The 15,710-nt window shown below is 37.7% G+C and overlaps 1 protein-coding gene across 5 annotated transcripts in view; it reads right to left on the reverse strand.

Moving 5' to 3' along the window:
* Window positions 1-506: 506 nt before the first annotated feature.
* Window positions 507-15,710, reverse strand: part of C2H8orf34 (chromosome 2 C8orf34 homolog) — a 175,058-nt gene continuing 159,854 nt past the window's right edge. For 3 of the 5 annotated variants that reach the window (XM_076329592.1, XM_076329590.1, XM_076329591.1), the window contains 2 exons: window positions 13,462-13,555; window positions 8,050-8,207 (listed from right to left, as the gene is read on the reverse strand). In XM_076329592.1, coding sequence (XP_076185707.1) covers window positions 8,092-8,207; window positions 13,462-13,555 — 210 coding nt within the window. In that variant the 3' untranslated portion in view covers window positions 8,050-8,091. Of the gene's footprint in view, window positions 1,516-1,538; window positions 2,852-8,049; window positions 8,208-13,461; window positions 13,556-15,710 lie in introns of those variants that run through there. The other 2 variants (XM_076329589.1, XM_076329588.1) reach the window with 2 other exon arrangements.

Genomic DNA, 15,710 nt, shown 5'->3' on the forward strand with positions numbered 1-15,710 from the left:
ACCTACTTTACATTTTTCAGTAGCATCAAGGTAAAATATGAAATGCAGGCCACTAAGGAAGAATAAAACCCACGAAAAGGAGGTATTAGTTTCACAAGAACGCTTTACTGAGCACAACTAACTAAATATAGCATAGTGTGCTATATTTGTGCTGCATGTGCCGCATATCACAGTAGAGTGATAAAATACTCTCCTATATGCAAATGAGTCTTCAAGTATATTGCAAATACACACAGTGTAACAGATTTTCTTTACTGATGACAAATTAATAAAGCCCCTTCCTGAAATGAACTTCAAGGGACTATCCCCATGGGGTTCCAGTATGCTAAACATTTTACACATATAGGAAGTCTACGCTATGATGATACGTATAGCAAGTACTTGTTCGTCACGTTACCTTCCATTTTATTTGCTCATCATTAAGACAGACCATATACTTTGTGTATTTAGCACCGAATGTTTGTGAGACAGCAAAAAAAGTTCACACATAGACACATTCATGACAGACAATTCATTTTTATTTCTTAAACGAATAGATGGTTTGTTATACTGTATTTTTTAATAGTTGCAAGCAATTTCATTATATCATTATGTCTAAGATACATAATTGAAGACAAAGGAAATTGAGAACACACTTGACAGAATTAACAGGTAAATGAAATCAGTAAATGCTACTGCCACATCCCTTCATTTGATGTCTGTGCAAAAGCATCTTCTAAAGTTCCAAGCACACAGCACACACCAGTTAGCTTATTTTAAACAGCAAATTTGTTTCAGTAATCCATATGGGTAACTAATGCTTTATCATATATATGAAACTCCTTTAGGTGCTTTATTTTTGCATGCATGCTCCATTCCTTATTGATACGTTCCCTTTTTAACAGAGTCTTTATTTGTTTTAAAGATCAAAGTAGATAAACTCACTACAAAGCTATGCGGCACGGGCAACACCTGTTTCTGCTACCCACACACATACTCTTTCACTCACTCCCCCTTCTGACCTCTCTCTGCAGGTGACTATGAGTGAACAGCTAGTTCTCTGTGAGACCTGAATGGGACATACACATTGGCAGATGTGGGCGAATACTTTAATGTTTATTAATCTAAAAAAGAGTAAAGATTACAAAAATATAAGGAGTAGAAAACCTTAGACAAGTTAAAATACATAAAATCTCTAGGTAAAGTTTATTTTGGTCAGGCAGAGTTTAGTTTATCAAACGTCAATCCAAAATAACAGGGATATAAACTAAACAAAAACATTGTAGTAACTTTATACTAAAAGGCGACAGTTACCCTTCTTTCCTAAGGCCACTGTACCACAGTAAATACTCTGATTCAGTGCATTAGAGCATCCACATATCAGAGCGGTTCCACTTATGTACTGCTGATACTAGAAAAATAACTTTATTTAAAATTATTATGTATAAACTAAAGCAAATTTTCAGGTGTAGTTTTGATCACCGTAATTTTGTTTTAATTAAATTGTTCTTCAACAATCCCACTGATTTCACAAACCTGTGAAATCAAACAGAAAAACACAGAAATTAGGGCTAAAATTTAAGGTACACAAAAATAGGATAAAAGGGAAAATGAACCCTTTATTGTGTTTGCATTTTGTAAAAGTTTTCCATAATGCTGAACTCACAGTTAAATAAGCAACATTGATCAGTATTTTGATGAATCCCGATTTGTTTTTATTTCTAAAATATTCAGAAGCAAATCACAGCTTCTTTAGTTATATTATTTGTTCCAATTATTCAGTGTTTTGGAGGGGTTTTCTGCTGCTTCTTTTTCAATAGTAGTAATAGAGTGCAAAAAATGACCAGTGTTGCAAAAAGCATGAAACATAACAGGCAACTGTGATGAATCAGATCAGCTGAGATAGCAATGTTTTCATTTCTGACTGTGTTCAGGTAAAGCAAAATGGAAATCTAGCTTTTACAAATATTTACATACGCATATTGAAATAGTTTCAGAAACGTTGCTGACTGTAACACAACCTGCCCCCCCCAGCTGTATGTAAAAGATGTAATGCTGCAACTGGACCTATTACATAGATCCAGTTACAGAACCGGGGAATAAACACCACAACCACATTTAATTACACAGCTGAATGCATAAAGGTCTGTATGTTACCTTAGAAGCCTTCACCTCGCCATTTTTAAACACTGAAGGAAATCAGGCACAGCAGCTTCACATTTACTCACTCCTTTTGAACATATAAATATGCAAGCCCTCTTTGGGAGATTAAAGAAACTTGGCAGGAACAAACTATTCCCATTATCTCCAGCTAATCAATTAAATACAATTGGAACAAGATCTTTAAGTTTCACTTTGCCAGGTGATAAGCCTGGACTTTACATCTGATACTGTACTGATATTCAACAGAGCAAGGTACATACCATGAAAACCTCTGCATCAAAAAAAAAGAGATAAAGCCATGGAAATCTTAGCAACAGTTTTATCCTTTATTAACCTTATATGTATTTTTTTGTCATTTATACCTGATGTTTAACAACTGTTTTCCTTGGAGGCGCTTCATTTAGCATTGTCACAGTTTGATCTTTAAGTAATAAATTTGTCTTAAATGGGGAAAAAGAAAAGCAAATATATGTAGGCCTGTTTCATTTGCAGATTCTTCTCGTGACTGTTACCCACAAAAACTCCAGGGACTGTGGTCTTCTTAGCTGCAGAAGGAAATGGGATGCCAGCCAGAAAGTATATTCCGTGCTACCCATATCCATTACGGAATTCTTCACTGATGAGAAATGATATTAGCAAGATCAAATCAACTTTCAGCTGACATGAGATAGAGAAGCGTCCAGGTGGAGATGCAAGAGACGAAGGACACCTTGAAAGAGCGATGGGATTCAGCGTACCTGTCTCAGTCCCCCAGTAAGACAGATCTCTAGCTGTCCTCTGAGGTCCCTTTGTTTCTCTCCTTACTTCAGAGAACAAATAGCCTGGACTAGACTCTCTCACTTTTATCTAGCTGAAGGTACCCTGACAGGCTGATTTCTCCAATAGAAAAGGGAATGACAATAACTTAAAAGTAGTTAATACAAGCAGAAAACCACCACTGACTGACTTCGGGAAATTAACTGAAAAACTACAGCCATTTTAAATTCAGTGAAATCACACCAGAAAGAGATACAGATAGACATTAGAATCGGGGCCCAGACTCATGACACGTTTTAGAAACATTAACTGGTGATTTCTCATAGCTTTGCTGTCAGTTATCAGATTTTATCATCCCACTTCGCAGATCAGGGAAATAAGACATGGAGAAAATAAGCGTTGCCCAGATCCTGCTGTAACACTCACACTGGCACTACGCATTGCCAAACAAGATTTAACCAAAATGAACAGAAGTCAAATATCAAGGATCAACCCTCCGCTCTTCTCCCTCTCCCCCAGTCTCCACATTCATGGATTTTCTCCCTGACAGGGTCAAGAACAGTCACCGTAATTATGTCACAAAATCTTAACCTTTTCCATTACAGAGCTTTTCCTACTTGAATTTGAAATCCTTCCTCTTCATGATAAAAAAGGAATTTCTACAGTTTTGGCTTAGAATAAATCTTGGCCTTGTAAGACACATTTACAGCAATAGGATCGTAAGGAGTGTTAATTTTTTTTTTTTTTTTAGAGCTTGGAGAATACTGGGCCAAAGAAAGAAAACAGATTTCTTTCATAGATCCTTCACCTCCCGGTCATTTTTGCACCCTGGGATTACAGTCAAGCATTCTACGTTTTTTCTGGTTTCTGCAGCAATCTGGCCCCTCTGCTGAATCAATCAGTCAGCTGTGGAGCCAAAAGCCTTTCAAGGCCGTATTTAATGCAAAAGGATGTACTCCCTGATTGCTGCTCCCTGGGTCTTGCACTTCATGGGGTCGTTTGCATTCAAACAAATTGAGTGAAAAGTAGGTGTAGAACATGACCAATGTGCTTTGGTAGTACTTCAGGGCTACTTCGTGCTCTTTCTTCACTGCTGTAAATGACTACACAAGGCACTGGTGAAAAATGACTGGGTTTGATAGCTCTTGAAAAAATGGACAGGACACATGAAATGGCCAGTTCCTTCCAACTGGGAAGTCTGGACAGCAGTCCCCGAGTCGAACAGCTCATCGATATGCCCCTCTAAGGCCAGACGCAGTTCCATCGGATGACTTTGCACCTCACAGTTTTCATAGGGTTATAGTCACTTGTCTTTACTAAAACCCTAGGGGTATTGCTTCATGAGCATTTTTGGTTGAAAGGCCAGCTGAAGCAGTTTCAGCTCACCACTGTCAGACTCGGATACTCTCCCTAGCTCCTCCTGACTCACGCAGCACTAATGTTGGGCAGCCACAGGGCTGAGCAACCACACAGGACTGAATTATCTGAGTAAAAATGTTCTTTTTACTCAGAGATTTTTCAGCGAGATCAGTTCTCAGTTCACTGCATGCCTTCACAAGGAGCTACATTTAAGTTACCTTTACTCAACAAGTGTTTTGGAAGAGCAAAGTCTAAAAGGGGATGGATCAATCTGATATAATCAAAACCGAATCAAGTGATTTAATTAAAGTTCCTTCATCAACATGCAGCAAATTAGGCTGCATTCCCATTAAAAAGCTACATTTCTTTGCTATAATGGCTAGCCTTGTTAACTGGTTGTGATTGATTAGTCAGCAAAAGCCTTAGTTTATTTTATTGTCTGAAATTCTTTAATATTAAAGAAGAGCTTTACTTGCCTAGAAGTTTATTATTTTTTATTATGTCATTTTAGACTGATCTTTTAACAGCACAATATTAAACAACCTGTGTTTCAACACATACACCACACTTTGTGATTCAAATCAAAGCTCTTGTATCAATATACATAGCCTGCTATATCAATATACAGCTAGGAGAGTATTTTTATTGTGACGTATGTAAATGAATATATGTTTATATTCTTCTTTTGGAACAAAATTCTAATAAAGCTTAGTACAGTTTTTTAGTGATGAGCATAGATGGTTATCTGTTGAACTTACCTGTATATCTATCCAGAGTGGTTTATACAAGGCATAGAACTCTGTGGAATTTAAAAATTAAGGACAGCCAATGTTTTTGTCCTGAAAGCTTAGAACTCCACTTGCAAATGTTTTTTGAATTAAAAAAAAATCAAATCTTTTAAAAGCAAAATATTTATATCACTGCTATTATATACACTGCCATTTAATACCGGACATTCCCATAGATAAAATTAGCATGAACATATTTTGTGCTTTGAAATCTATAGAATTCTATGACTATGGAGAGCACAGTAAAGTTTAACAGTATTTTATTAATATCTTTGTTATGGTCAATATTAATCCAAACTGTCATATCTTATATTTCCCAGGTATATATTTTTGGATCACTAAGGACAGCCGTTACTTTATCCAGAGGCACCTGCCTTCTCAAGTAAACGATTTTTATATTCCAAGGACTAAATTATGATAATAAAAACAACTGGGGGGCAGCTTTGCAGTTTAAAATCACTAGAATAAACCTTAGAATAAAAATCACAAAAATGTGTTTACATGTACATACAGTTATGCACATTTTCAAGGGTTTGTAAGAAAACAGGTAGCGTAAATGTAGAATCATGATCATTATCTCATGCGCACCTTTATCAATGCCTAACATGTAGTGTCCAGGAAAGCAACTGAAACTGCACATCCAGACTGCTCTTTATGTGAATGAGTAAGTATATTCATAGACACCAAGACAAAAAATCCTGCTGTGATCATCTAGTTTGACCTCCTGTATACCTGTACAGAGCCCACAGAATCTCCCGCTGGATTATCTATCATTTAGAAAGCCCTATCACCTCATGTTAATGACTCTAAGTTCATTGCCTCCCTTAACTTTTGCTTACAATGCTTAAGGTTTCTGGTTACTAGGACATAGCGTTTAATTTCCTTCATCACAGTTTGATGAGTTGAATCATTTTATTTAAATGTCTACCTACAGATACCAAGTCATCTCCGAGGTTCCCAGTTGAATGCCTTTAGGTGAGGTGAACTCCTAACAGCGTTTCCCAAACCCTGGGTCGTTTTTAATCATCTTCTGAAATCTCCCAAGTAATTCCAATCTTTCTTAATGGCAAGACACCAAAACCACCGATTTTACTGATAAGATGTGGAATAATTACTTTGCTACTTAACTTTTTAGGCATTCAAGGAATGGCCTACTCTTCTTTGTGACAGCATTATGCTGAGAGCTCACACTGAGATGATCTTCTATGATCATCCTAAATCCACTAGGTCACTGCTTTCCAGGACAAAGCCTCATTATTCTGCAGCAGAGACAGATATGTTTCTCTGGTGCCAGATATATTTCATTTGGCTCAAATATATTTCATCTGGTTATAATAAAGTGCATTTTACTGGAATGTGGCCATTATACCAGGGGATTCATATCATTTAATAACTTCAACTTGTCCTTCCCACCAATTATCCAAACCGATCAGACCCTAATGAGCCCCATTCATCTACATCTTCCCATTAGAAACTCTAGTTTTTGATTCCCCAGTGAGCCAGCTTTTAATTTATCTAATGTGTGCCCTGATAATTCTCTATGCCGTTTTTTAAATTATGGTGCCATTTTTTATTACATTAAATGTCTTTGGAAATCCAAGTTTACCATAATAATGCAAGTTGCAGAAAAAGATATCCTTAGGTTTGGAAGCTGTACTGAAAACAGCTTTCTGCACTGAAACAAATTTTGAGAATTTTTTTCCTCACTGCATTGGAAAATTCCCTCCTCCTCCCAAATATTTAGTTCAATGTGAACTTTTCCAAGATGAAACCAAGTATTAGTCAGTAGAAATGAAGTGACATGAGCTAAAGCCTTAATAATGGCAGCTTTGGATTTAAGCACATCCATTCAAAAAATAGGAATCTTGAAGGCTAATTCCAACTTTCCCTAGCTGTATTTGAATGATCCCCTCATTATCCAAGAGTCATCTAACTTCTGGTAGAAATAATGTCAATCTCTACTTTTGTTTCACTATCTATAAATAATTAAATCCAAGTGGGCAAGTTTCCATGCTAGAAAATTGTTTTCTCTCATTTTCAGACTCAAAAAGCAGTTATATGAAATGGTGCAGCTTCAGCTATGGGTGTTACAAGACGTCCAGCCAAGACTATCCAATAGGCCTGGAATTCTGTATAATTCTGTTTACAGGAACACAATCCTTACTGGTATCCCATTTCTGAAGTGAACATAGAACTATCTCAAGCAAAACACATAGTTAAACCACTGGTAGGGAGAATGAGAGACAACATATTTTCTTTAACATACGTAAGTGCACACTGGAGAAATTTGGAAAATGACTCATACCCCAAGCAGATAAAAGCTTTATGACACTCCGTAGAAAGGTTATGTGGGATGGGGAGATGTGACTTTTTTACTCCAGTTTATATTACCACTCTTGAAATATTAAATGAAAGAAAGATACTAATAAGTTTCTCCAGAAGATTCATGAATCTGGAATTAAAGTCTCCCAGAAGTTCAACCAAGATTCACTTCTGGGACAAAAAAAGCGTATATTTATAGTGAGTTTACTGTTCACTGGGAAAAAATTCCAACTACAAATATTATGTTCTTATTAACCAGACATATAATTAACTAATACATTTGAGCAATGCCTCATAACTACCTTACTCCTTACAGAAACCAAATCTAGCCTTGCCCTAAACTCATACCCACTGAAAGAGATGTTTCCAGTACTGCTATACCGCATCAGAGCAGAACACAAATACAAATAGCTGAATTTGACTGACAGAAATGGAACGTGTTTGTTCTAATGTCATAAAGGTTGAGATCAACAGTTGCTGCTCTAAGCCCGATTCTGTCATTCTTACTCATACTGAGTAGTACCTGGCTCTAGCAAAAAGAAACTTTCACAGCAAAAACATACTCCAGCAGTAAACTCCTCCTTATTATCAACTCTGATAAAGCAATTTTCCAAATCTTAGGAACACTTATTTTCCTAATTAAGAAAAACTAACTGTTTAGCCATATGAATTTGCTCAGTATAAGGAACTTTACCCATGGACAAATGTTGTACTCTTTGGAATTTTACTGGAACACAGTCTGAATTTCTTGATTCTGCAAAAAACCATCTTTCATTCTTTGGGTCTTTTTCCTAGGTGGACATTTGTGCAGAATGGGAAAACGAAGGTTTTCTTCAATACCTGTTGAAGTCATCAGTAGAGTGTCTTTGACTACAGAGTTTCAAGAGCAGTGCAAGAATGAACAGAGTGGAAATCCCACTTTTTCCAACAATCAGCTTTATCAGCAGTAGACCTCCCATTGCAAACCTTAGAAAGGAGTCTGCAGATATACAGTGGCAAAACATTTAAGTTTCTTGCCACAGGTCAGTAGGTGAGAGTTCAAGCCTTGTCCCAGATCAGCCGAGCTAGAAATGAGCACCTAGCGCTCCTGTTGGCAAGCTGAAGTTATAGTGAAGTGATAGTAGCCACACCACTTAGTGTGCCATTGACTACAGAAACTGACATGCCTTAAGTGGATTAGGGCAAAGGAATGTATAGACACATAGATATATATTTAATATGGATTAACCGAGTAGCAAGTTCGCTAAGAGTCTACGTTATTTACCTATCATGTACATCTGCCAAATGGACTGACTGCAGGTAGGGATCCTCTATGTCCAAGGCCGTGAGACCTGGGGAAATCTGCTGTGTGTGTTACGTCTTGAGTTAGGCACCCAAGAAAGCAGACTCAGGGCATTTACTTCTAGGCAGTAAATCCAAGCCAGGACTACAGCTAGCAGGTCAAATTACACCAAAAGACGGTCTTTGTCTTTTCAAGGCTCTTGGAAGCTAGTGATGCATTAGAAATTTCCAACCTAGCTTTGTAGGACCTGTTCTCAAGGGAAAATTCAAGCTGACTCTTGCCAGTCCCCTGAAAGGCCAAATTTCTTCTCATAAAAGCTGGCTAAGAAATGCTTTGGTGGTTGTAGATGCAGCTCTTCTGTTTCCTTGCATCAGTACCCCATAAAGAAGAAAATTATTTTTGCCAGCTCAAAGAACTCCCACCAAACTGAAGTATTGTGGAAGTGGTAAATATATTCTCCAGATCCCTCCTCTTTCCAAGAATGATCTCTCTGCATTCTCTGGAACCTCTTTGCAAAGAATCAGCACACAAGCAAACTTCTATGGGTAATAATGGGAAACTGTCTTCAGAATGACATTTGAGGAGGAAGACACATGAGGCCCTGTCTACAGGCTTTTTAGTGACACCAAAATTAAAAAAGAACCACAAACTCTTGATTTTGGATCATACTGCCTTGGTCATTTTCAATTCTCTTTGCTCAGTGTGTACAGAGTATCAAAGGAGAACACATCTAGCAAGCAGAAGAGAGTTAGTTACTAAATTATAGTAGTTCTTAAAAAACCGTGTTGGTTCCTATTTTTTAATAACAAAATTTACATTACAAGAGCAAATAATGATACACGTATCTCTCTCTCTGACATATGGCCACACACTTAATTAAGCACATAAAGAGGAAGGAGAGGGTATGCTAAAAAATCAACAACGCTTCTTAAAAATGTTTTTCTTTCTTTCTTTAACATAACAAATCCTTTAAGCTGTAATCATTTATACTCTTTTATATGAGTACCTATTTGGTTTCAAATTTTGTCATAATTGGTACGAAGCTTTAAAAATTATTGACTTCCAGTTATCTTTGGATCTTGCTGATAAGGATAAATATTTAAAATGCTGTCAGAGAGCCTGAAGGATTTAGAAAGTAAAGCCTGATTTACAAGAACTGAGAACCTAGATCTTATTTCCATAAGACAAGATGTGCGCTGTCATATCTGTTCTGCAAATGATGTTTGTTGGGAGATGTTGAGAGGCCAAAGTGACCCAGTGCTGTTCAGCTATCATTGGCTTTGAAAATAGCCTCTTTAAACTCTTACATCTGACTACATTTGAAACTGTTACCCCCAATTTTTTTCTTTTTTTTTTCTTGTAGAACACTAACCAGAAGGTATTAATTTAAAAGAACTCAAGGTGACTCACATAGCTTCTCTTTTTGCATTGTTAGTTTTCCCACTACCAAAAACTAGCTTTACACCTGGCTGCTATTATCTCAAAGTACTCAAAGAATGTGGTAAATATTATCCACATATAATTTATTAAAAGCTGAGTCAAAGAACAGGTGTTGCTATTGTAAAGATTAATTTTGCAGCTCTTCTGCTCAAACTCATAAATTATGAACTCCTGGGCCCCCTCAACACTAAATCACACACACATCCTCCACACAGATTTATTAACTTAAGGGTGAAAAATGATGTGTAATCTTGCCAGCTGCTCTGCCTACAAGCACTGGCATCAGCAAGTGTGCCAAGCCCCTCACTGACTCTCCACTTTACAACTGGGAATTGGCAGCTTCTCTTTGTCAAGCAGAAAGTGCAGAACTGCCACTGCTGCCAATGACACTAGCATATAACCTCAGATGGGGTTGATAACATTATTATTGTTATTTTTAATAACATTTATCTTTGTTAGATTTCAGATACAGAAAGTATTGCTTTGATCAAACATTTTTGTTCTACTCCTTTAGTTACATTTGTAGAAACCTGACCTACTATAAAGGGTGCAGCAGTTAACTACACTGCAGTTAACTGCACAGTCAACATGGGTTCACAAAGGGAAAGTCCCGTTTAACTAATTTGATATCCTTCTATGATAAGGTCACCTGCCTAGTGGATGAAGGGAAGGAGGTGGATGTAGTTTTTCTGGATCTTAGTAAGACTTTTGATACTGTCCCTCACAGCATCCTTCTGGACAAGTTGTCCAACTATGGGATGAGCAGGTTCACGGTGCGCTGGGTGAAGAACTGGCTGAAGGGCAGAGCTCAACGGGTTGTAGTGAATGGGGCTACATCTGACTGGTGACTGGTCACCAGCGGTGTTCCTCAGGGTTCAATTCTAGGGCCAGTTCTGTTCAATGTATTTACCAACAATCTGGATGTGGGAGTTGAATGCACCATTAGCAAGTTTGCTGATGATACCAAACTGGGAGGTGCTGTTGACTCTCTTGAGGGACAAGATGCCTTGCAGAGGGATCTAGATAGATTGGAGCATTGGACAATGATTAATGGGATGAAATTTAACAAGTCCAAATGCCGGATCCTGCACCTAGGATGGAGTAATGCCATGCACAAGTATAAATTGGGAGAGGAGTGGCTGGAGAGCAGCCCTGCAGAAAGGGATCTGGGGGTGCTGGTCGACAGCAGGCTCAATATGAGTCAGCAGTGTGCCCTGGCAGCCAAGAGGGCAAACCGCATCCTGGGGTGCATCAAACAGTATGACCAGCCGGTCAAAAGAGGTGATTAGGCTGCTGTGTTCAGCGTTGGTGCGGCCCCACCTTGAGCACTGTGTGCAGTTCTGGGCCCCACAATTTAAGAAGGATGTGAAGGTCCTTGAATGCGTCCAGAGGAGGGCAACAAAGCTGGTGAAAGGGCTGGAAGGAATGTCCTATGCGTGAGGAGCAGCTAAGGACTTTGGGTTTGCCTAGTTCAGAGAAAAGGAGGCTGACGGGCGACCTCATTGCTCTCTACAGCTTCCTGAGGAGGGGAAGTGGAGAGGGAGGTGCTGATCTCTTCTCCCTGGTATCCAGCGATAGGACGCATGGGAATGGTTCAAAGCTGCGCCAGGGGAGGTTTAGACTGGACATTAGGAAGCATTTCTTTACCAAGAGGGTGGTCAAACACTGGAACAGGCTTCCTAGAGAGGTGGCCGATGCCCCAAGCCTGTCAGTGTTTAAGAGGCATTTGGACAATGCCCTTAACAACATGCTTTAATTTTTGGTCAGAAACTATAGCTTACAGCTACCTTCTTTCCCTTCTCTGTTCTCCGTGCCATCAGATCCAGGAAAAACAATTGTTATTAGTTAGGCAACTATCATCTCTACTGATCGGGTGGTAGGACCGAAACTTTTATGTATAATTTACCACTCTGTCACACCGGGCAGTGACAATGATCTACCAGGATTCTTGGAATCTTATAGCACAGGATCTTGGATGCTCAGAAGTCCCCACACCCATGCAATTCAGGTACAGCAGCTATGAAAGAACCGTGCTGTGCATCTGATGTCTCCTGAAGCATCAGTCTCCCATATCACATAATTAGCACCAGTCTATGTGTGCACAGCCAGTCCTACCAATGTTTATGGGATTGTAAATTCATTACAGAAAATACAGAGGAAAATTCACGTGCACAGAAAAGGCAGGTACCAGGCTCTCCCTTTGGCCACCTAAGGTGAGCTTCAGCCCAAAAATAAGTGAAAGGTTCAGGTGCAAGTCAAACTGGACTTACTGGCTTTGGACTAAAATCAGCTGGACACACAGAATTTCATTTTAATGCTGTACTAGTGTTAAAAAAACTGGCACATGCTCTTCAGTATCTCACTATGTAAATTGAAATTTCATAGTCAAACCCTGGGCTATGTATGGATTTGTGAAACTGGTATATGAATAGAAAACTTAATTTTTTAAGTGGCATAATTTAAAAATATATTGTGTTTATCTGGCATGATTATTATTAATCATTAATCCCTTACACAACTGCTCCATTCTGTGAAGAAATTGGCTTTTTCTTATTTCAACTCTGCATGTTTAAAGCAGTTTTAGTAGAATGTATTAAGTTTTCTAAACACGCTGATTAAATCATCTGTTCTTTTCAGGTATATCACCTAAAATATGTTAGGAAATAGTCTGCTTATTCACCCTTGCAGATCACAAAACTACTGTGAAGTAAAAAAGAAAATGCAAAACATTTAATATTTTCAGCAAGATTATCTACAGGTACCTTGTAGGCAGACAGAACTTGCTACAGTTTGAATGTATTGCAATTTATAGCACGTTACTTGTTGTTACTTGTTCTGTCATTTAGGTTATGATCCTGCTGACCTTTGCTTTCATGATTAGACAACTGCTTCAAAGAGTGTAGGATATTAAGGATCACTTGTGTGATTAAGAACTTTTTTTTTCGTACAGAGGAATTCAAAAGAACGCAGGCAAAATGGAGACAATGGAGTCTCAGGCCTGAGGAAGAAGGCTCTACTTTTCAGAGCTACTGGGTTTTTTTGCTGGTCAATACAGATTTACAAAACAGAGTATCTATTTCAACTTCATGCTACTTCTCTGGAACAGCTACTTTAATACATCAAGACAAATTGTTTCACTTAGCTAAGTAAACTGTGGTCTGTGATCATTTTGTCATTGTTCAGTGACTGTAGGAAAGCTTATATAAATCAATCCTATAAAGTTCAGCCCTCAAACAAATGAGTAATTGGTACTGATGGGAAAAGCTTCTGTGAGCAGGCATGACACCTTCGCAGGATTTGAAGATATGAAAAAGAGAAGTTAAAAGTTTGAGGGTTTTTGACATATTATCTGGTCCTAACAAATATACTTACATTTGTCTTGGTCAGCTTCCACTCCTTCACTTTCTGTGTCACTCGGCAATATCCAAGGTTGATGAGCAAGCTGAAGCTGTTGTAAGAATTCATCCTGCCACAAACAGATCTATTTTAGATAAAATGACAGAGAATGGTTCTATATAAATGCAGACTGTAGCAAACACTCTAGCCTCAATTAACTAGAGAGGAGAAAGCCTTTAATAAAAAAAAAAAAAAACCACCATTGCTGTGAAATAAAACCAGAATGTAGAGGATATGCAGACGCCCTAGAAATTATTTTATTTAATTCTTATTTATTTATCTATTCTGGAAAAAAAAAAAAAAGAAAAAAAGAGGTCTCTTTAGCTATCTATCTGCTATAGCCACAAATATATATATACTCAACTTAGAAATGCAGCAACATAGAACAAAATCTCAACACAGGTATTCCATCTGTCCCTGCAGTTTTTGGACTATGCCTAAACATGTCATGCACGATTTGCTTAAGTAAGGCTTTGATTTGTCAGAACTTTCACTGTCTCCAATCTAGTAAGAACAAGGACCTGAAACTTGATTTAGAACCTATGGTTTTATTAGAGAAGGAGAAAGCCTAGGAAGGCAAAATGCTGTGGAAACTTTTGTCTCCAAGATACCATAAAACTCTAAGCATCAAAATATAAATGTTTTACACAGCTAAAAAACCATAGGCAGCTGAATATATGCTTTTTCAAATGTTTTACAATTGCCTCCTTTTTTATATAATGTATATATGTATGTATATAAAAATATTTTTCCATACACACACACGCACATATGTATGTGAGTCTGTACACACACAGACATATAAAATACTTTGACAGGTTCCTTTGCAATATTCAAGGTGAGAGATGAGACTGGAATGCATAGTTTTATTTTCAAAAGCAGTTCAAACATGCAAGTCTAGTCTCTAAAAGAGAACTTAAACATTGGCCAGGTATAACAAAATTACTGGCCAGATTCTTATAACTACCCTAAAAAAAGGGGGGGTAATAGCCCTGTCTTCTTTTACACCAGCTGAAAAACAGAATCTACTTATTCAAAGTTAAATTGTATTGCACAGCGCTATAGCATAATTTTTATTGTTAGGCTGTCTGGTTTAAGAACAGAAACCGGGCTTGTTTAAATCAGTTCTTGGAGACTGAAGGGTGTTCAATCAAGATGTAACTCACTGGGAGTAAATTATTAATTCTGTTAGTAATCTGTTAAAAAATCCACAAAGACTTCTGCAATGGCCCAACACTAAGCTCAGGCAGGAGCTCCAGGCCTTATGCATGTATCGCCATTTCAAATGTGCTCAGTGTTCGAGAAGGTTGCTGACTACAGCACTGGACCAGGCAGTGTTTTGGTTCATGGAACAGGATTCTTGCAGTAGGAGAGAGTGGCTCTCCCACAGATCAGCATACTTTGTAACCTTCCAAAAACACAGAGCGAAGAACTGAGCCAGGCAGCAGAACAGAATGGAAGTATCTGACCAAAAGGAGAGTCCTCATCACATCAAGTTATGCTCTATACTCCAGTAAGTAGGAGGAAAGCTTGTTTTAATCAATACTATATTCAAATAAGCTGAAATTTCCTGCTGTTAACAATGACAGACCAATAAAGATTACTGAATACCACTTTAAACTATCTGGATAAATAAAGTGATTGTAAAATTCCAAGTGTTCAGAAAATGAAACGGCAAACAAGGGAGTCAGTAGTATTTTCATCTCAACAGCTATTGATAACTATCACAGGTTGTGTCACTTTAATGGAATCCATCCTAAAGAGATAAGCAGATTCAACATTCCTTTGCCAATTTATACAAAACACCAAAGAATAAGGTAAATGCATAAATGTATCTCTGCCAAAGGGTTTGGAACCCTGATTTATTAGTTTTATAGAGATAATAAAACTATTTCTCTAGGTAGCATTTCTTTGCTATAATTCAATTCAGCCTTGAACAGAGCTGATAATAAAAGACACCTGTTAGAACTTTGTAATGTTATGTGTGCCAAGAGGCAGAAACTCATCCACAAAATCTCAGAACATTGTAAGTCTTGAGCATTAAAAAAACCCCAAACATTCTTAACAGCTGATATGTTAAGTACTTGCCAAATTATTTGAGATTTGTGCTATAACAAGATTAAACCACCCTGAGCTACAGCATGAACTTTACTAAAACTTAAGAACAACTCTGAATTGTATTTATCAGTAATATTTTTGTATTTTAGACTTGTTATGTTACTCTG

Source organism: Aptenodytes patagonicus, chromosome 2 (genome assembly GCF_965638725.1).
Source record: "Aptenodytes patagonicus chromosome 2, bAptPat1.pri.cur, whole genome shotgun sequence".
Lineage (NCBI taxonomy): Eukaryota > Metazoa > Chordata > Aves > Sphenisciformes > Spheniscidae > Aptenodytes > Aptenodytes patagonicus.